Below are 22,477 nucleotides of genomic sequence, written 5' to 3' on the forward strand. Positions count from 1 at the left end.
TTGAAAGCAGTTTGCCTTATACAGATGTCAGAATCAGCCTCTTGTTTTGAGAACCACGATCTTGATTCTGTCTTAAAGTGTTAACATAACATGCTCACATTAAAACAAAAACCAGCAAAACAGCAGATGGCACAATGTTTATTGATGAACCTTCTAAGAGGGCTGTCTTTGAAAATACTGTCAGACTACTTACTCTGGTTAGGTGCATAGTTCACATTAAAATTGAGATATTTATTCTAACAGTTAGGTGTTTAAATAGTGGTATTAATAACAGCAATGGGCAACTGGGAATATAGCTTCTGTGCAAATCAATAAACAATGATATTACATATTTAAGAACACTGGAAGTGTCTTGAAAGTTACTACAGGCATTTTTCCAGAAAAAAATATAATTAAAATGGTATAATGTAGTTAATGTTTCATGAATGGAACAATGGTAACTCCCATTATCTCAGCTTAATGCTTATGATTAAGCAGTAAAATGACAAGTCAGTGAAGATCAAAGGAATAGCAACCATTTATGCCTTTGGGTTCATGCAGTAAATTCCTGTCAAATATGGCATTGGTCCAAACTATTTTATAAATGTTGAGATTTTAAAAAGCCTCAATTACATGAATGTAATGAGTAACTTCAGTGGAGAAACCACAAATGCAATCAACTTGACAAAGTCTGTCATTACATGCAGTAAGTACTTAAATGTCAGCCAAACTGGTATCCTTTTTCTCTTTAACTTTTTTAGAGTAAGGATGATAAAGTAGTCCTAATAAGTCTTCAGTTAACCATCTTGGTGATTTATAATGACATAGTTGGCAACTGGTCTTTAAACCACAGTTTTGTCACCTGTCATCTTACTGTCATTCTTACCTAATGTACTGTAAATACAATATGCTGTACGTTTGTACATTTATGCATAATAATGCTGTACATTTATGCATTTCCTTTGAGGTGTTCCTCTCATAGGGTTATTCCCCAGCACTTGCCATTGATCAGGTGTAATTAAATATACAGCTGCTCACTTTACTAGGTTATTTATCATTCTTTTTGTTTGCAGCATCATAGTAATGAATGTGAAATACTCAAAGGTATTTCAGATCCTTTTTGGATGCAACAAACAGTAATGTGATCTCCAGATAACAGTCCCAACAGAGGGATATTCCCTATGCTGAATAGCCAAATGTGATAGTTTAAGATCAGGAGCAATGTCTTATGGCAAACCCAAGAGAGATGCTTTGCTTGCTCTCTACATGGATGGAAATGGGGAGATGCTGAGAAGCCCAGACTGCCTAGTTTTGCAAGACAGAATGCATAAGTTGTTACTTTATCTGGCTTTGTTTCTGGAGGTTTTCTTGATATTTACCGTCCATTTCTGGGTGCAGTAGTATAGCAGGCATTATAGTACCCAGAGCTAGAGTACAAACTGCTTAACACAGAGAGCGCTGTGGGTAACCAGGAAAATTGTGAAGAATGCTGAAGGATAGACAGTCATTCTAGAACTTGTGAGTCTTGGCATGCAAGATAAAGGCTTTTCATCTCAAAGAGGGCTGATGAGGAAAATAACTCAGGGAAAATGCTGAGAAAATACTCACAGTAGATGATGATAGATGGAATGTACTTTTTTCCTGTTCTGTTAGAAATAACAAAAGACCAAAATTGGGCTTGTTAAGTAACCACAGAAAAGAAATTAAGAGCGATGTCTAATCGAGACTGCTTCAAAAAAGAACGACAAATAAAGTACATCCACTTTGCATGTTTGTAATAACAGGTTCATATTACTGATTGCATAATGAAGGATGCACTCTGCCAGGAAGCAGTTTTCCTTTGGTACTGAGCTGCCTTGCATGCTGAGCTTCCCACCTTTGGGATGCAATGAGATTCTTGGTTCCCCAACAAATAGTAAATTAGCTTGAGCAAGATGCAGAAGCTATTGCTTCTTGAAATCTTAAAAGAATGTTAGTTTTAAGATTTTCCTTTATGTCATATTTATAAAATTATGATACTTACAGATTTCTTTCATTCAGTGTTTATACAACATTATTTATTTTACTTGCTGTTCTGAATTACTAGTACTATATATTAAATATTTTGGAAATATTTTTTTTTTTTCGGGACAGAGTCCTTCAACTCTTTTGGTTCCCAACCCACATATGGGAACCAACAAAGGTTCTAAACTTTTTGCCATCTGCTGTTTACTGTAAATGCAGCTCTTTGCTAAAATACAAACCAAACAACCTCATTTCTCTGTGGAATTTCTTTGCTTTTATTATTGTACAGTATTTGTTGGCAAACATTGAGTTAAGGGTAATTTTTAAATTCACTGTACTGTTTCTATTGTAAAAAATTATTTTTTGAAAAGATCTGTGATTTATAAACAATTTTTCTCTTATGCTAAGGCTTGCAACTGCAGCAACACTGGTTCAGCCAATCTCCAGTGCAATGTGGTGACAGGTCAATGCCAGTGCAAGCCTGAATTTGGAGGACGAGACTGTTCCAGATGTGCCTTAGGCTACAGGGACTACCCTGACTGTGTTGCCTGTGACTGTGATTTGAGTGGAACCAGAGCAGAGACCTGTAATGACACTGAAGGAGTCTGTGGCTGTGAAGAAGAAACTGGCATCTGTAGCTGCAAGGTACTGAGTTGTTCTGCACCTTCTGGGAAAACATTAGTGTTTTCCAAACATTGATTGCATTTAAGTCAAGGAAGGTACAGGGCTGAAAGGACTTCAAAAGGCAATCTGCATCATTTATGAGTACACCTATATCACTGCTAAAAGATTTTCTCTGACAGATCTTACTATTACTCAGGAAAGACTGAAAAACAGTGAAGTTTTACTGTTCGTACATGTTTGCTTTTATTTGGTTTGGGAACAACACATTAGTTTAGATGATATAGCCTGCATTTTTGAAAATTAAAATTATAATGATAGGAAGGAATAAATACTAAATGGAGAATCTCAATTTTTTTTGGTAAAAAGAAATGATTTTGTTGCAAGTTTGAATTAATTTCCTATCCTGGAACCAAAGGCAGTGCTTAAGAGTTACTCAGATATATTGCTAATAGTGAAGTCTTATGTTCTTATATATAGGAAACAGTAAAAACACAGTATAGATTTTTCTGAAAAGATGGGAATCAATTCTTGAAAGACTGAGAACTTACTTCAAGACAACAAAATTTATGACTTCACAGGTGTCTGTCCAATCTCTGATTAAAGGTATCAGTGGGTATTGACTGTAGTTTTGAGTGTTTCTTGAGGTTCAGCTTACCAGTTGGGAATTGAGCACAAAAAAAGATATTTGGGAATAGTCTCTTGATTCCTATTCATACTGAACATTTTATCTGGCTTTTGGAGCTCATTTTCCAGATGCAGGTTTGGGAGGAAATTCTGTCTTGAATTAAAGTACATAGCTGCTAATTTTTGATAGACAGTCAAATATATGAGTTTAACTTACAGTTCTGTGGTTGGACATGGAGGGTTTTGTGTGTGTGGTTTTTTTCTTTTTTTTCTTTTTTTTGTTGTTTCTTCAAAAGAAAGCAAGACAGCACTGAAAAATAATGAAAAAGTGATTTACTGCACAGTAAAACAGATTGCATACGATAATTAATATTCTCCTATGAAGTTTTATGTAGCAACTACCTTTCCTTCCAAGAATAATCATCTTTCATTTAGATAGTGAAGTATTATGAATGTGCTGTTACTTTTTTTTTTTTTTTTTTTTTAATATACTCCAGGAAAATGTTTTTGGTCTACAATGCAGTGAGTGTAAACCTGGAACTTTTGGTCTGTCTGCTAACAATGGACTAGGATGTACTCCATGCTTCTGTTTCGGGATATCCACATCTTGTTCAGAACTAGAACACCATGTGAGAATTCCTGTAAGTAAAGCAGTGTAACTACACAGACACAGTTTTCTGTTATCCTCATGTTAGGTACCACACTGGTGTTCACTTTCAATGGATCAGGCTGAGTGTCCTGACCAGCTTATGGGGCCAGTGGCATAGGTCGGAACAGAAGAGAAAGCAAATAGTAAATGGTCACACTCTTATTTCTGAAACCTTGCATTTCACTCTTCACTTCTTAAAAAAGTAAATATAAAACATATTTTCCAGTTTTTTTTTGTTTAGAATTTATTACTCTAAGATGGACTACTGACTGTTTCAAAGCAGCTAAAATTGTAAACAGGATATTTTTTTCAATTAATCTTTTGCTCTTTATGCCACAGATAACCTTAACTCCAGATCAGGCTATTCTGCATGTAGTAGCTCAAAGTAACCTGACTGGAACAGTGGAAGGAGTATTTTCACAATTTCCTGATGTTTTATTGGATGCTGCCATAGTCAGAAAATACTTAAATACAGAAACATTTTACTGGAAGTTGCCAGAGCAGTTTCAGGGAGACCAGGTAAGAATGTAAATAATTAGAATGTTTCAAGATAACTTTGTTGTCTAATAGACCCTCCTTTACTCTAGAATAGTAATTTCATCTTCATAACACATTTCTGTCTAGTTCTATTCTTGTAGGTCATAATATTGTAACTATTCAGTGATAGAACTCACTTATAACTAGCACAAACAATATACTTACATTACCCTTTCCTAACAAGATTTTTTTTACCCTGTTAATGGCTAACACCCATATTAAATTACTTCACAGATTTGTTGGGGGAAGGCGGGGGGGGGGGGGGGGGGGGATGAGTGATATATTTGGTTTCATTGTAGAAATTTAAAGAATTTTCATACTTGAACCAGTATATCATGGAATCTCTGTTGCTTAGCAATTGGATGAAAATTCAGTGCACACCTTGAGAGGGTCTAGGTAAAGAAACTAAGACTGCTATTTAGAAGTATGTATTTAACCTTAGTGGAGAAACCACTGAGTTTAAGTCAGTTTTCATGTTTTATTGCCAATTCATCAAAGGACTGGCAGTTTTCCAGTCTATAGATGATGTTAAAATATTTTCAGCTAGTTGCTCAGACCTCAGATTAAATAATAGCAATAATTTTTAATCCAAACAGCTCATGGCCTATGGAGGGAAGCTGAGATACACTATTGCCTTTTATGCTTTGGATGGCTTTGGAACCTCAAATTTTGAGCCACAGATTCTAATGAAAGGAGGTCACACTAGCAAGTTGGTCATCTATGTAGACATACCTTCTCCAGAAAATGGAGTAAGAACTAACAAGGAAGTAGAAATGAAGGAGGTAAGCCAAAACATAGGAGGAACACAGAATTACCTTGAAGTAAACTTGAATGTTCATGTTTTTTATAATGATGATAATAATAATAGTAGTAGTAGTAATAATAGTGGTGTTGTTTTCCTAGGATTCTTGGAAGTATTTTAACTCTGTGTCTGATGAACCTGTCTTACGTTCTGACTTCATGTCTGTGCTCAGCAATGTTGAATACATCCTTATCAAGGCAGCTTATGGCCAAGGATTACAGCAAAGCAGGTAGAGCAACCTCTGATTGCATTTATTTGTTGTATTGCATTTATTGTAGTTTAACTTACAAATAGCCCCAGTTGAGCTACAGAGTAAAGAGTTACCTCAGAAAAATTTACAATTTCCTATTTATGACTTTTTCTCTTCCTCTGACAAGAAAACATTTGAATTTTAATTGCAGCAGAATCCCTCTTGTTTTTTTTTTGTGAAACACTAAATGACTCTGCTGTTTACTTTGATAGCAAAACACACAAAGGAGCACAGGCTGCTGCAGTGTTCTGCAGGACTGGTTAAATAGTTAAATATTTTATATTTTCTAAAATATTTGTTTCCCATTTATTTTTATGGATGTTGAATTTTTTGTTTCTTTTTTCAGTTGAAGCACATGGTCCCTTGAGTTCTTGGGTTTGTATCAATCTAGGCATCTCCTGTAGCTTGAAACACTCTGGGCAGTGGTAATAAGATAGTTCTACCTCAGAATAGTAGCATTTTATTACCATTTTGTCCAGAATTAAATAACTAGTGAGAGTGACGGGATGGGATGTCATCATTTCATCTGTCAGTCTGGAAACTAATAAGACAAGCAAAGATGCATCCAACAAAAACCCATTCTGTATGTCTTCAGAGCTGTTATGAAGTCTGATTCCACCTTCAGATTCTGTGTTATTTTTGATTCACATGCCCTCAATTTTCTTTTTGCTAGCTCTGTCCAAAATTGTGTGATGAGACAAATATATTTGTCTAATATTTCTGAGGAAAAATTATGTAATCTTGCATGGTGGGTTTTCCAGACCGAGAGGGATCAGCCTTTAATGCTTTCAATAATTTCTGATGTGTTTAGCTGTAGCTTCTTAAATCCCATAAATAAGTAAGATAATCTTCAGTTTTCGATATATTTGCATGGGAAATGGTAGAAGATTATATATTCTAGCCCTAACCTTGAAGCATGAAAATGTTTTTGGATCTTGTTTTTAGCATTTGTGCTTCTTTAGATGTTCACACTCTCTTCCGCATATATCTTGTAGAATTGCAAATATCTCAATGGAACTTGCAATCGAGTTTGAAGAAATGCATGTAGGCAGACCTCTAGCTCATCTTATAGAGCAATGTAGGTGTCCTGCTGGTTATACTGGATTGTCCTGCCAGGTACTGAGCCCTTGAATCCTTTTTGTGTGTCTAATAGTAGGAAAGTAAAAGAAAAAAAAATTACTTAAATGGTTTTTAAAATTATTTGTAGCTGTTGATAGCTGTGATATTTTTTTAAAAAAATTTATTTTATTCCCCTTACAACTAGAGCTGTGCTCCAGGATACTACAGGGGAAAGCATACAGAACTCAGTGTAAGAGAGCCTCACACTCTAATAGCACCCTGTGTGCCATGTCAGTGCAACAACCACAGTGAAACCTGTGATCCTGACACTGGAAAGTGCTTGGTATGTTGTCTTGGGTTGCATGTGTACATCTTACACATTCTTCTGTTGATTTCACCTGAGCATACAATGGCAGTAACAATTCAAGAAGTTTTAAGGAGAAGTATATGGCTGTACCTCTTGGACAAAATGTGATTTTTTTTTTTTTCCCCCCTCCACAGCTCTGAAAGATGGAAAATCTGAATACTTTCCCTTAAGGTCCATTCAGTAAATTTAGCAAGGTTTTGGGGCATTAACATACTCAAACTCATTAATTATTTTTGTTTCAATTTTACTTTTAATATTACTTGTATATTGGTTGAGTTTGTCTGGTTTTCTGAGAGACTTTTTGGGTGTCTGGACAAGGTCTGCTTTAGGCACACAAAAAAAGAAATGAAGTCTGCACCACAGACTTAAATAAAATGTAAATTCTTTCTCCAGAAGAGAATCCTCTGGGTAGCTTTCAAGGAGGCGTTTTTAATGGCCAAACTACAGTAATGTAGGGATTATGCCTCAGCTAAGTTGATTTGCTCACTTTCCTCAGTTTTTTTTTTCCCAAAGGTTGCAAAGAGGGGTCACATATGACTAACACATTTCCTCTCTCTTGTGGTATGACAGGCTGTAGACAGCAAATTCTCAGCCAAGCAAATAAGGTATATTAAGTCCATTCCCTGTCACTGCTCAGTATTTTTCCTATGTTTTTTCTGCAGTTGCTTTATTTTTCCATTGGTGAGTGGGTTAGTTCAAAGTCAACTTCTGATGAATTCATTCTTGAAGTTAGTTTTTAAGTGGGTTTCCTTAGTCCTTCAGGCTTTTCTAAGCTATTCTTTTGCTTTCAGGTTTGCACAAAAGTGTGTATCTCATGAGTGAAAACTAAGGTTCTCACTTTTACAAGGTCTTTCACAAAGGTGAACATTCATCATTCTTCCTCTTAGGTTCTTGTTGAGGATTAGCAGGTCATCTGTGTCTTGACATTAATGCTCAGACATATCCAGCTGAGTGGTGTAGGCAAGAGAGCTGGTTTCCCCCTGACTTCTGCTCCCATAAAATAGGAGGTTGCATTGCTACTGTTTACCTCATCAACCAACCTAAAATACATGCTAGCAGTATATGAAATACAGAATAAGAAAAAAGAAAGGTTAAAAGATAAAAGGGAGGGAAAGGAGAAAAGTGTTTGTGTTCACTTGAAGGATTAGTCAATTAAATTGTGTTTATAATATAAATTTAGTGTTTTAATATTAATAGAACTGGTTATTGATCAGTACTCTTGACAAATTAAATGTAGTGTCTGTGAATCATGACTCTGGAGAGTCCTCAGCATTTGCTGAAATGCTGAAAGAGAAAACCAGCTGTTCTGTTAATTTTTTCTCCTTTTTTGTTTGTTTCTTTTGTTTGGAATTTTTGTTTATTTTGGATATTTTTTAGGATTTTTTTTTTGTACTGTGATGCCCTGACCTGAATTGATCAATAGTAGCAAAAATACATAGAATTTATGGAAATTTAGAAAAGAAATTAGGTCAGCATGCCTGAAGGGGCATTCACATAAGAGAAAATACACTGGCATTCTGTTTACATAAAAGATTTTTTTATTCAGAGAATGTTGACCTGTAGTGTAGTGACACTGTATTGTAGTGACGTGTTGAGGTCATTGTTGGAAACTGTACACATGTACTGATAAAGTAGATAAATTTACTCCTGTTGTTTGTTGTTGCTTAAAGCCATCTGAATTTTGTGTCCCACAGAACTGTAGAGATAACACAGTTGGTGATTACTGCAGTGCTTGTGCCCCAGGCTATTATGGGAAAGTAGCTGGATCTGTCAATGACTGCTCTCTCTGTGCCTGTCCCAGAGCCAACCCTGTCAGGTAGCAAGAACTTACTAAATCCAGTACATGTTTTACCATTCCCATTTCTTGTGTTGTACATCTAATCTCCTCCTCCACTATGACAATAGGGGTTGGTTATTTTTATGTGTCCTTAATTTTTATACATTTGAATGCTGCCTATTTTTATTTAGTAAATGGAGCTTGCATTCTGAGCTGTACTGCTATCTGTGAAATTTTAAAATAAAAGGATTAGGTGATAGATGAGTCAGTTTTTTGTCTAAGACTAAAACAGACACATAGACTGTATAGATAGTTGACTAAGTTGCTGTGACATTGTTAAGTGTCACATATGAGTCACTTTCTTCATTCAGAGAACAGCACTTTTATATTTACCAAGATCAGGCCATCCCCCACTCAATGCAGGAACTTTTCATGAGATCAATCCAAGGGGAAGAACAAACACTCTTTTGTCTGAAATCTACACATCTGCTTGTTTGGTAGAGGAACAGTTAACTTTGTATTTTGAAAAACACAATGCTGCTGTTTTTTTTCAGAAGCTTTAAAAACACATTTGTTGTTTGCTTTTGTATAATTGAGTCAGAATGAGAGTCTAGCAATTCTGGTGTCCTCATGCAAGGCTCAGTTAAATACAAACAATAGCCATATCATACAGCATCCATTTTACATTGTCTTAGGTTGTCAAAGGAAGACCATAAGGTGTTCTAGCATGTTATGCAGTAATGGAGCCACACTGGGAAAGCAAACTTAACTAACTTAAAAGTACAAATTCTGCAGCAATGCAATCAGGTTAAACAGAGGATGCTGTTGCTTACAGCATTTAACCCGTGGCTGAAGATGTTATCTGTATTTGTACGGTCTTTTATTTGTATGATAGCTGTTATTTGTTTATCCTTCCTCCAGTTTTAGTCCCACTTGTGTCCTGAAAGGTGTTCAGGATTACCTCTGTGATGCTTGTCTCCCAGGATATGAAGGACAGTACTGTGAAAGGTGAGTTACACATGATGTTCCCATTTATTCCGAGCTCCCAAGGACAGTTTGGTTCATATGAGTTGTATGTATACTCAGATTATTCAGTGTTCATAAATAAGTGTATAAAAGAGTGCTCAAGGACTTGGAGTGATTTGCTAGTTACCGCTGAATTATTAAGAAAAACTCTGAGCTGTCAGTAAATGTAACATCTGATGTCATGATGAATAAATATCCCGTGATGTTCAGTGTGCCGTTCTTCCCTGCAGGTGCTCCCCTGGCTATTTTGGTGACCCTCAGCTCCCTGGTGGCAGCTGCCATCTGTGCCAGTGCAATCCTGGCGGTTCTGTTGATGGGAATTGCGATGGTGCCACTGGGCAGTGCCTCTGTAAGCCGGGGGTAACGGGACAGCTCTGTGAGGAGTGTGAGCCGAGGCATCTTCTGGTGGAAGACGAGTGTGTGTGTAGGTGGTTCTTAAATTGTTTACTTTCCTAAGGGGCTGTGGTCTACTCCAGTGATATTTATGTGCACATGGTTATTCCTTAAATAGATCTATGATGTCAGGCCCTGTTCCTTCTGTGAAGGAAAGAAACCCTAACAAATTATTATTTATTTCTGTAAAACTGAGAGGTTTGGAGAAGGTATTCTCTGGAGGCCTCAACCAGCAGTTAATCCTTAAAATGACTTGTTACAAGACAAGGAAAGATAATTTTAAGACTTTTGCTGACTGTATAATATCTTATTTGTTGCAAAATCTTAAATTCCTATATCATTGACTCTTTGGATGTGAGGTTGCTGTAATAATACTTTTGGAATTATGTCAAGTTTATAGGCATTGTCCACCAATAATGTCATATTCCCCCAATAATTGCTCTTGCAATTCTTTATGAGATTCTAAGTAGCAGAGAGACATATCTAGTACAGCAATCTACTTCTATAATGAATCAGGATTTAGAACTCTGGTTTTATTTTGTATAAATAAAAAAAAATCTGGGAAATAAATGGAATTACAGGACTGTAGGTTGAATTTTCTGTCTGATGAGCCTGTTTTACTGAATGGCTTCAACATGGATTTATTGCAAAATAGCTAAATAGGCTCAATAAGCTTATAATACAGCAAGCAGCTCAATAGTTAGCAGAACCAATAGGACTGTAATGTGTGCTAACCTAAGGAGAATGTGTTTGGAATAAGTTCACTCTTGGGCAAGAAGGGAAAGGCAAGACTGCAAATCTGTATATTCAGAGTTATACTTCATCACTCATAACTGAAATGATGAAGGCACATACTGTCTGAATCAAAAATGCAGTATTTTTGTCTTTATCTCTGTTTTTTGTCAGTATCTTTGTCTTTTGTCTTTTTGTCTAATATTACTTCCTTAAAATTGTTTATTTAGCTTGTAATGACAACTGCACAGGAGTTTTGTTAAACAGTTTGGATAATCTCAATGAGGCCATGCTTTCAGTGAACCTCACTGGTATTGACCCTGTGCCCTATGGGATATTGTCAGAGATGGAGAATGCAACACAACATCTGAAGGTAAAATGAAAACATAAACAGGAGAAATATTCAGTCACACTTTTAAAACAAAATTTGCAGCCACCCACAGATGCTACTAATTTGACAGAAGGCCTCCTAAAGTTCATGGCTTGAATATGTGTAAGTGATACCAGATTAAGATCATTATGTTTGCTGTTGAAATACAGCTTAAGTTATTTGGCTGCCTCTTTTAGTTTCTTTTCATTTGTTCCTCTGGCATTTAAATAAAAGGATTAATACATATTTTTTAATCAGCAATTGGTTTTTTGAACATGGTGTATGTATGTGCTTCACATAGATTATATGAATTCTTAAGTCTGGCCAGCAAAGTGATTAACTTTCAGTGGAGAAATAGAAACAGCAGGCCAGGTTGTCTTCCTTTTTGGTCCTTTTTTTGCTAAAGAGCTGCCAAGGCGTAAATCTAGAGGCTGTTTCCCTAGAGCTTGCTGTGTCCTTCCCTGGAGTAGTAGGATGCTTTTCCATTAGCAAAGGTGCTTGGGGTGCAGCAGTTTCCTTTCCTTTTGGCTGTGTGGCAGTCCAAGTGCTTTACCCTACACTCCATCTCAGGACACTAAAGTCAGGTAAACATTTCAGTGTTGGACACTTTCAGACTGCTTGGGGCAAACTTCCCTTCAGCTCCCCTCCCCCTTAAACAAAGCATGAAATAGTATTTTGTGATTCTAGAAGGTCATTTATTGCTGCTGACGAATAGGTTCATGTGGCCTCTGCATAAAAACAGAGATAAACAGGAACCTCCCTGCTTCATGGCTACTGAAAATAGGCACATTTGTTGGTTAGTCTTCTCAGCAATAGTCAAGCAGACAAGCTCTTGGTCAGAAACAAAGCCATATTCTTTGTATTTCACCATATCACAAGAAAAATAAAAATTGAGTCTTTTTGTGCTGCAAAATTCAGCAACTAAAATTTTGAATTATAATTTCTTCAATTAAAAGCAGAATGAGTTCTAGTGTACTTCAAAATGTTAATATTTACAATAATTGATGGCAAACTTGATTAAATTAAATGTTTATGCTTCAGCAGAGGTACTCTTATCCTTCAATTTTAATTGCTAACCTTTTAGTTGGAAAGCTTCAGTTATGCTTCCCTTCCTTTATGTCCTAAGCATAATTGTACTGAACTTTTGTAATACTTCAAGGATACAATTCACTTACTTTCTATAATTAGTTTGTGTTTGTAATAGGAGTACCATCATCTTTTGCTTGGAAACATTATTCATATGTAGTTTTTACTGAGCACTTTATTGCAAAGAAAAGTCAAATCTTTAGTAAAAATAAGGGCAGTTTCTACTTCTTAAGTAAGCTTAACTTTCTTAACTATGGTAAGTTTGTAGTAAGTTCACCTTAACTACTTAAGTAAGCTTCTATTTACTTCTTACTTTTGAAGTTTTAGTATATACATTTTTTAAATATTAAAATTAAGTCAAAGCCAGATGTTACTTGCTTGAAAGTGGGGTGCTTAAAGTGATACAAAACTTCTTGCGATTCATGTAATGTTGTTTATGTTGGACCAAGGTGTTTTTAAACAATTAAGTAGTGGGGGTAAATTGATAGTCTTATAATTTTTCTCTGTTTGGAAGCAGATATTCCCCTTTTTCTGGATATTCAAAGATTACCTTACCTTTTGCCTTATACCAAAGGAACTGTGGCTGGAGGACAGAAAATCCCCAAGGTTATTTCTGTGAATTACAGATCTTACCTGAAAGGCTGTCCCCTGCACTCATACTGGTAGCTCAGGAACTCAAGTTCTTCCTCTTTTCTGTGCCTTTCTGTGGGTCTGCTGGTAATGACAATGTTATCAAATCAGATTGTCCACTCCTCATTGCTTCTGCACCTCCAGTCCATTGGAAGACTTCAGTAGTTCTGTTTGTCTAGTTAAAGCCTCCTGCTTTACTCCCCCTGATAAACTTAGCTTGGTTGCTGTCCTGTCCTGCTTTTTTGAACTAGGCTTTTAAAGAAACCTGCTGGGCTTTTAGGCTCAAGACCTTTAGTTTTCTTTGAAATTTCCATTTGACCCAAGGCTGTTGGATACTCTTGTGCACTACTTTTTGAAAAATTTGGATTTTACTTATATGTGTGTGTGTGTATATATATATATGTATAAAATTTTTAATTTACTATGATTAGCTCTGAAACATCTGAAATCTAAAAATAACCTTTCCTAGATTGCTCTCTCTTTAAGAGGTGTCATAACTTCCTTTGCATCTTTAGAGAAGTGGTATTCTTTGCAGGCCTTGACTGTATCAAATATTACAGACTTGGGTACAATGACCTATTTATTGCCATATGGAGTAAGTTGGAGCTGGCCTTGAGCCTATTATTCTTTCTCATCGACAAAGGGAACCTCAGGACTGCTGATCTCCGAGATCATCCTCACAGATACACCCTAGTGCAGCTATTCTGACAGGACCAGCTGCTGAAATAGTAGCAGCTATGGGACCGAGTGAAATATTTAATTTGAATGGCCTTGGAACTCCTCAAAGTAGTTTATTTGGGCAGCTCAGACTGGTGAAATTGAGACTCAGGAATACAGAGCTGCTGCTTCCTTCCTTTTTACTCAATAAAAAATACAACATGGCTGGATTCTTGCTTATTTAAAGAAATGGTACACTGTGTTGCATGAACTGTATGTAATTACTTTGTCATCTTGTGTGCATCACTATAGTCCAAATAGTGTCCATAGTTATTTTCTAACCATCTTTTCTGGACCCACAAAAAACTCTTCAAATTACAGTGAGCTGTTACTTCTCATTTCTTACAGAGGTCTATAGTTCCTAGAGAAGATCCGACTTACTCATTAGATATAGCAGAAGAAAATCTTCTGAACTTATCAGGGGGAATTGATTACTTGTATGAAGAGGTAGGTGCTGGTTTCTTTATTCTTAGTCGATCTGGAGAAATAATTTGAGATTTCATAACATAATAGCTTAATACCAGAGACTTGTTCAGAAATTATTTACACAGAATCACTAGGTTGGAAGAGACCTTCAAGATCTTTGAGTCTAACCCATGCCTTAACACCTCAACTAAACCATGGCAACAAGTGCCGCATTTGGTCTTTTATTAAACACATCCAGGGATGGTAACTCCACCACCTCCCCAGACAGACAATTCCAATACTTTATCACTCTTTCCATAAAAAACTTTTTCCTAATATCCAACCTATAATTTCCCTTGGTGCGGCTTAAGACTGTGTCCTCTTGTTCTGTCAGTTGCTGCCTGGAGAAAGAGACGAACCCCTACCTGACTACAGCCACCTTTCAGGGAGTTGTAGAGAGTGATAAGGTCCCTCTGAGTCCCCTTTTCTCCAGGCTAAATCTGTAGAGTTCAGTGAAGGAATTCACTCCATGCTGTAGTCTTCCTGCAAAGAGGAGTTAATTTCTGCAAACTACAGTAGTTTATGATATTGTAGAGGAGATTTACATGGTTTCTGTTCAAGTTAAATTTTTTTGTACTGTGATCATGTAATGTCCTAAAACTGGAGAGACTGAATTGCTTTCTTCTCATTGGTTTTAATATGTGGAGCTTTTTGAAAGTTATGTCACGGCTAAGTATTCACCAAAAAGTCCTTGGTACCTGTTGTGTTGTGTTTAAAATGATCTCAGGAGAAATAAATCTGTTAAAGTCTCACAGGAAAAGTAGACAACATTTGTATTCTTTATCCAGTCTTAATAGAAGAATAATTGTAGATAGGAAATACACCATAGAACTTCAGCCATTAGATCTAATTGTTGACCATATGTTCTTATAATTTTTTGACCATGAGTAGAAAATCTAACCAGGTGCTTTCACTGAGCGTTGTTATTGTATTGAATTAATATTGATGTATCCAGAGCAGTGATTTTTCTTAACAAACATTAGTTGTACCTAAAAAATTATATAATATTTACTTAGTTAAAGAAATAGCTTTGCTAATTATAAGCTTACTGATTATGGAAATAATTGATAGCTCTGATCTGAGAGTCTGGAACTTTAAACACAATTAAGGCATCTGCAAGCGTGGAAGCATCAGAGATCTGTAAATCAGTTAGATTTATCTTATCAAAAAGCATTGTTTCCTTAAACTAAAATATCCTCAATATTAAGAAAATAAGGATAAAAACCATAGACATGTGTCAGGAATTAATCAGTGTTTTAGGAGAACTGTCAAATATAATCTCTGATTTTATTCTAGACAACTAGATTCTTGAGAAAAGCTCAACAACTTGACACAATGACTCAGAAAACCAGGAATAAAAGTCAAGAACTGACTGGCTTTATTGACACAGTACATACAACCATCAAAGGTATCCTGTTTTTAAGATATTTCCATTTCTTTACAAAATTTAGTAAGGGTATGTCCTTTACAACTCTTAAAGTCTTATTTAAATGAAAAATTCTACAGTTTGCACAGGGGATTCAAAGATGTTATTTTTTTTTTTTTAGTGGTATGACTAAACTGTTTGCTCTCCTACTCAGTTCTTGCTGAAGTTGCTTTGTCACTAAATGAAACACTGGGCCTGGATCTGCCACTGTCAAATGCTACATCTCAGAGCCTGCAGGATGATATTTCTGCCCTTTTGGATGCATTGCGCAAGAAGGATTTCGTTCAAAAGCATCATAATGCTACCGCAGTCCTAAAGTAAGGCTGTTCTACCAAAAATTTTATTTCACATATGTCTTGCCGTGCAACACTCCTCTTTTGAAGAGATAGCTGGAGAAACATTTTGCCATAATAAGTGGCAGTGTGATAGTTAGCCCAGGTGGAGCTGTGTGAACTTTGTTTTGGAGTTACATGATTTGGTGATACTTGGTCATCCCATGTGACACTAATCAATAATAAAGTGTTTTAGAAGTCTGTAAAATCAGCAGTAAAGCCTATTAACTTGGATGTGATATAAAGTTCCCTTGCAATAAGTCAAAAGACTCACTGATTTCAGATTCTTTCAGATCTTACCCTAATATGCACCTCTGTGCTGATTTTGGCTGAAAACTATCTCAGTCAAAAACTATCTCAGTCAATTGCAAGCCCAGGACATGTCAGGCCTGCTGAAGGACACGACAATTTATTGTCACTGGAATATGTAACACAAAGATCAGCAAATAAAGACAAGGCATTTTTTAAAGCATTCTGAACCATTGTTTAGGATTGTATTCTGTTGTCCTGATTTTTCCCCAGTTGAAGGCTATTTTTAAATGGCTTTTATAGTCATTATTAGTGCTTATTGCAAGATTAAAAAGTTACGGTTCCAAAAGTCAGCAATTTTTTTGTTCGACTTTCAGAAATACTAACTAATGCCATAGCACACCAAAACCTGTAGGAATGTTAACACTGGCTTCAAGGAATGAGGATTTAGACCAGAGTAGAATATTTCTGGAATTTTGACTATTTTTTTATTAAGTGTTTGGATTAAGCAGGATAGAGTGTTTGTGTTGGTAACATGTCTCAGTTTGTTCAGCAGACTCTTCTGCTGAATATAGAACTGTATAGAAACTATATAGGCACGAAAATGGACCAGAAATGTACTATTTATTCTTATTAGGAACTTCAAATATGTTTCTAAATGTGTTTATCCATAGTAAAAGAAGGTTCTGATTTTCAACATCAACAGCTTTTGAGCTGTTATAGAAGGTGTTTGCAAATCAACTTTTTCAATTATAGTCTCTGTTGAAATTCCTGAAAGCTCTCTGATAAGGGTCCTTTGACAGATCGAAGGAGAGAGTTAATAAGTTCTATAAGGTTGTTTGCTCTGCAGAATCTCTTAAGCAATGCAGCTGTAAATTGAAAAATTATTTAAATAAGCAGCTTGCTAGTCTGTATTTTAGGGAGTAGATGTTGCCACATGACTCACAGCGGACTGAGTTTGTGATAATGCACTTGAGGTAACATTTGTAACTGAGGTCTCCACACATTTGCCATGAAGGGCAAAGTCCCCAGACAATTTGGAATGTAACCTTTTTACTCTATGCTGAAACAGAAGCCATTATTGACTTGCAAAATACTTTAGATCTTGTAACTTTTTAAGGCTGTGGCTTCCGATTGAAAGGAGTCTGAATTTTTAGTTTTAGGAAATACATGCAAATGCACATCTGCTGTTCAGGAAGAAAGTTGGAATTAATTTGGCTGTATATTACTGTGAAATAAACTAGGTTTCTTTCACTTTGGCTGTAGATCTATGTGTATGCACTCAGATTAACAAGGACAAACATTTATGTAAAAATACCATTTCAGGGGCTGGAATGTTCAGCATATGCGCTGAAATGAAGAGAAACAAAGGAATAGACTTTCAGCATAATTTTAATTTCTGTTCCTTCAGTTCTGAAAGTGTTCAAATGGAGATGCAAATATTCACAAATAGAACAGCTGAAGCAATTAACAATTGACAGATTTTAGAGAGAATTTAATATTTGTCAGATAATCTCTGTTTCTGATTAGAAATAAAAGTGCAGAGATTGTTCATTTTAATGACTATTTATTTTTATTTGATATTTAAAATTTACCAGACTCTTGGGTATATATATGTCTTTCAGTTCTGGTTTACTTGTATCTTTCCAGTGCCAATCCTCATAAATGATGATTTGGTCCTACATTCAAAATATGAGTCACTACACTTAGTATATAGAGTACTCCCAGAGGAAAGTTTCACAGAGATTTTGATATGGTGGGTTAAGTCCCAAATTAAGTGGAAACATATGTGATCGTAATCTCTCCTTTCCCCTCTAGTCATTACATGCAAAGTTTATGAACTGTATTACTGTCCTCTCCCCAAGCAGTCATAATTTTTTGTGGTAAGATGAATAACCAAACTACCGTGTGTATGTATGCTGTTCTAGAAGAAAATGGCAGACTTTAGTAGGAAGATGCATATAAATTAATTTCACATTACACCATTTTCTCCTTAAGAAATCCATGCCTTAGTTTCTCCTTCAATGTTTCTTTAATTTCTGATTCCTCTCCTTTTTCAGAGCTGCAGAAAAGTTGTTGACCCAGGTTCAGAAAGAGTATCTCGAACCCCAGCAGGAACTTGCTGAACTAAGAACAGATGCAAGCCAGTTCTTATCAAAGCAGAACAGCAGACTGCAGGATGCCCAGGACCTGGTGAACGAGGCGCTCGCTAACATCAATGAGACCCATCGCTTGTTTCCTCTCATCTCCAGCAACCTGGCAGAGTTAAATGTAAGACTGGGCAGTCAGTGTTGCTGCATAAGAAATATCAAACATGTGATTGTGTTTAAAACTTGATATTTTACATTTTTAAACATATTTAAAAGTTTTAATATATATGATACCTTAAAAATGTCAAGGAAACCAGACCTCTGTTTGAAAATCATAATATTATGTGTTATGTGAACTCATCAGTATAGCTGGCTCATAGCCTACTTGATTCATGCTATAGGACAAAAAGCTAAAAATAAAGGAAGGTGAGGAAGTCTCAACCATGCTCATTAAAGAAGGGAAGGTTCTACTGAATGCTGCTGCTGCTCTTGCCCAAGATGTAAAGAACTCTACATTTGTAAGTCCTGAGGTTTTAACATCCTCTTAGAGACTCAAGTTTATTTTGCTAGTGAAAAAAAAAAAAAAGGAAACTTTTTTTTGCAGAATGTGGAAGTTCACCAAGATGGGTTGGTCCTGTGGAGCAGCAAACTGCGACATCACGTGGATGAGCTGGTGATGCAGATGTCTGTGAGAGGAGTGCTTGACTTGGTATATAGAGCTGAGGAACATGCCACCCAATTCCAAAGACTTGCGGATGCACTAGAGAGGTGATAAACCCAAGAATTGCAAAATTATGAGATTTACATTAATGTCGGATTTAATATAAATAGGTAGAGGCCTAAATCACTAAACAAATTCCCTACACATGTTCTGAAATCAGAATATTTTGCTTAGAGTAACATTAAGCAATTCTTGACTTCACCTCAGCCAGCTAAATTCAATAAAGCAAAATTTAATATAGATTAGATTTCAGATGTTTGATTTCCTCCTAGATCCTGTATCTGCACTTAGTTTTTGAGTTTTAGATAGGGGCTTGTTTCTGTACTGTTTAGGTGACATCATTTGTTTGTTCTAAGGGTCTTTATAAATTGAAAATATTAACATAAAGAAAAGGGAACAAAATAGGAGGAAAAAAAGAAGAGATGGAATTGAATGAAACAGAACAGCAACTAACAAAATAGAAAAAAGCCCTGTAATTGAAAAACCTTTTAACTGGTTCTTTGAGGTCAAAATAATGAATTGAAGGCCCCTTATGCAACACTGGGCAAGGTGTGCATGTTTTTTTCAGAGTGCATCATGTATTCTGGAAAGATGTGCATGTTGTTATTGAAGGAATGGAAGTCAGTGAATGACTGAAAACAGAACTGCTTGTTAATTTTCTATTTAGTGACCTTTCTAGGGTAAGAAATGTGACTCTGAATGCTACTGCTGCTATCTACACTCACTCCAGTGTTAAAAGTGTGATTGAAACAACAGAGAGTTTGGCAGATGATGCTTCTAGAGTTATGAATGGCCCCTTGGATTTGGTAAGTATCAAAATTAGTATTTTCATTTATGTCTTCCCCCTTCTTATCTAGGAATATTGTTGTAATTGGTTTTTCTTTCCCTGCACTTGCTGAAAACTTGAGTCTTCTTGAATGGAGGCATGTCCTTGATGGCAGCCTGTCCTATCAGCTTAATATATACTGTATCCTGAATCCCTGCTCCAAGGGAGTAGTAGTGGCAGTAATTGACAGTAATGGCATCACATTTCAAATTCTGTTTACCTTGATTTTTCTCTCTGCCACAGTACCGTTTCCCCTTTTTTTTGTTTACTTTTTAGTGTCTAATGCATGCTTAACTGGACCAGACTTGATTCTATGAGGGTTTATATCAGGCATCTGACATGTATTCCATAGAACGCAAATTCCCAGACCTGTAGTGCCTTTGCACCTTTGGAATTATTCAACGATCTCCTTATTTGACCTATGCCTCTTCCATTTCTATCTGGGTATTACCAACCACAGCTACTTTGCTTCGTAGAGGACATTTGAAAACAAATGTGTGTTTGTGTTTCATCAACTTTCCCTCTGCCTTCAAAGATTATCAGATGGTTACTGAAAGAGTGGATTAGAAAGACAAGACTAGTTCCCACTGATTAATGAATAGAAGATCACATAAAGAACAGGAACATAAATTAAATTTATGTTTGTGCCGGCAAATACTTAAATGTTTTCAGTTGCATTTCTGTTTTTTGTATGTGGCAACTTCATGTCTGTGTTTTTTAGCCAGATGAGTCTTTCAGCCTTCTGGGAAAAGAAACTCTACTGCTTAGCTCCAAATTTCAGAATGAAGCTAAAAGTCTGAAGAAAAAAAATGATGGTCAGTTATATAGAATTCACATTTCTGCCGCTATTTATTTTCTCTATTTTCTGTTTTGTGCTGCTTTTTTAAAATTTTATTATTTCTTTAATGAGCATAAGCTAAGGTAAATATGTATCTATGACTATGTATATATTTTCATGCAATTAACATTAATGTTTTATTGATTCTCATAGGATTTTCATTTTTTGTGTCAGAATAAAATTTTTCTCTGTAAATGTATAAAAATTTGGCCTTCATTATACCCTATTTACCTATAAGCAGTGCTTGCAATGGCTTTTTTTCCAAACTTTATGAATTAAATCATTAGAGATTGCGTACTAGACAAAGAAAAATCATAACTCTTGTAAAATCCATTTGTTTTAATGTAATAAATCATGGATGACAGAGGTACGTAAGATGCATGTTTAAATCCTAATCCTTTTTACTTTTTCTTGCTGGACAGCTGAAATACAAAAAAAAATAACTGAAGTTCTTAGTCTACATAAATTTAAAAATACTTTTAGTTTTTTAATTACTCCAAAGATATGAGCAAGGCATTGAAGTCTACAAATGAAAATTCAAAAGCATTTTGAACAAAGGCGTTGTGTAGGAGCAGAAGCAAACCCTAAGTCAAATTTTTGATAAAATTGGATAGGGAATGTTTCACAGAGATAAACTGTTAATGTAAAATGGTGTTGTCTTGCAATACCAGTGGTTTACAAATATGTATAAATTTTATGCTATTCAGATGGACAGAATTACTTTTTTTTGTTCCTTCTATTCTACATATTTTAATTTCTAATGAGAGGATTCTGCAAATGGATCACAAATATATAGAAAAAGGCACTTCTTTGACTCCTGTTAGATAACATGATAGGTGAAGAACACTGTAAAAATTATTAGAGTTATTATTAGTTATAATATAACTAATAATAAATTATTAGTTATTATTATTCATGGAATAATTTTAATTTATAGCCTTTTGCTCACTGTGTTTGTAGCTATTTAGTCCCATGGAATTGGCCGAAAAGTGTAGATTTGAACAGAACAGGAGCTTATCTATTTATTTTGCATTCATTTTGCATTCCTGTTTGTGAAGTGCTCTTTCTATTGGAAAAAAAAAGCTCCCTTGATGAGATAAATGAATACTTTGGTTTTGTGTGGGGTGTATGGTATTTGTTTATGCATATGTTATTTCTTTCAACAGGTCTTCTATTTGGACTGGATGAGTTGAACAAAAAGGTAGTAAAGATTCAGGAAAGTACTAATAAAATTGGCTATCAACTTAATAATTCTCTGCTGACACTCAGAGCACTGCCTAATAGTAAGTGAAATTTATATTGACATTCTCCTTATTACAGAACTCTCTAGTACAATTGTAACAAAACCCTGTTCATTATCTGATTGCAGAGACCTAGCAATAAACTATACTGGAGACTTCATTTAGCCTTCTAAATATTTTACATTCTTTTCAGTAAACCCATTAAACATAATTGGGTTATAATATAAGGTCTGTAGTCTCATTCACATTTCACATTGTTGTAAATCAGGATGGGCTCTGATAGAAATATAATTGCACTGATAGGAAAGGAGAGCAAAGTTGTATTTAATCACACATGCAGAGAAGTTTACATACGGGACTCTGAGATTTCACTTTCTTTTCTGGCTTGTTTCAAAATTATTTATGCTAATCTGTGAATTTTGCAGTATGCATGTACATGTTTTTCTGTTGTGAAGGCTGACTTCATTGAATTTATAAAAATCTATTTTCTGTGCTTTTCTGAAATGAAAGAATTCCTCTTTTCTCAGTCATTATTTTATTTTGAATAAAAGCAAGACCTAGAGTTCATAGAAACTAATAAAGAAAATTACTTTGACACTGTGAGTAAGAGGGTCTGACATACTTTGCCAATCTGAATAATGTGTTTTAAGTTAGAAAAACACT

The 22,477-nt window shown here is 35.5% G+C and overlaps 1 protein-coding gene across 1 annotated transcript in view; it reads left to right on the plus strand.

Moving 5' to 3' along the window:
• The window catches only part of LAMA1 (laminin subunit alpha 1), a 94,972-nt gene that overhangs the window by 51,641 nt on the left and 20,854 nt on the right, over positions 1-22,477 (plus strand). The window contains exons 24-43 of the mRNA XM_062512204.1: positions 2,392-2,628; positions 3,729-3,872; positions 4,220-4,399; positions 5,014-5,199; positions 5,321-5,448; positions 6,465-6,585; positions 6,734-6,871; positions 8,590-8,711; positions 9,594-9,680; positions 9,929-10,122; positions 11,054-11,196; positions 13,975-14,073; positions 15,388-15,499; positions 15,672-15,834; positions 18,159-18,369; positions 18,590-18,706; positions 18,793-18,956; positions 19,577-19,715; positions 20,457-20,550; positions 21,740-21,856. Coding sequence (XP_062368188.1) covers positions 2,392-2,628; positions 3,729-3,872; positions 4,220-4,399; positions 5,014-5,199; positions 5,321-5,448; positions 6,465-6,585; positions 6,734-6,871; positions 8,590-8,711; positions 9,594-9,680; positions 9,929-10,122; positions 11,054-11,196; positions 13,975-14,073; positions 15,388-15,499; positions 15,672-15,834; positions 18,159-18,369; positions 18,590-18,706; positions 18,793-18,956; positions 19,577-19,715; positions 20,457-20,550; positions 21,740-21,856 — 2,896 coding nt within the window. The remainder of the gene's footprint in view (positions 1-2,391; positions 2,629-3,728; positions 3,873-4,219; positions 4,400-5,013; positions 5,200-5,320; positions 5,449-6,464; positions 6,586-6,733; positions 6,872-8,589; positions 8,712-9,593; positions 9,681-9,928; positions 10,123-11,053; positions 11,197-13,974; positions 14,074-15,387; positions 15,500-15,671; positions 15,835-18,158; positions 18,370-18,589; positions 18,707-18,792; positions 18,957-19,576; positions 19,716-20,456; positions 20,551-21,739; positions 21,857-22,477) is intronic.

The sequence above is a fragment of the Cinclus cinclus genome, chromosome 1, assembly GCF_963662255.1.
Source record: "Cinclus cinclus chromosome 1, bCinCin1.1, whole genome shotgun sequence".
Lineage (NCBI taxonomy): Eukaryota > Metazoa > Chordata > Aves > Passeriformes > Cinclidae > Cinclus > Cinclus cinclus.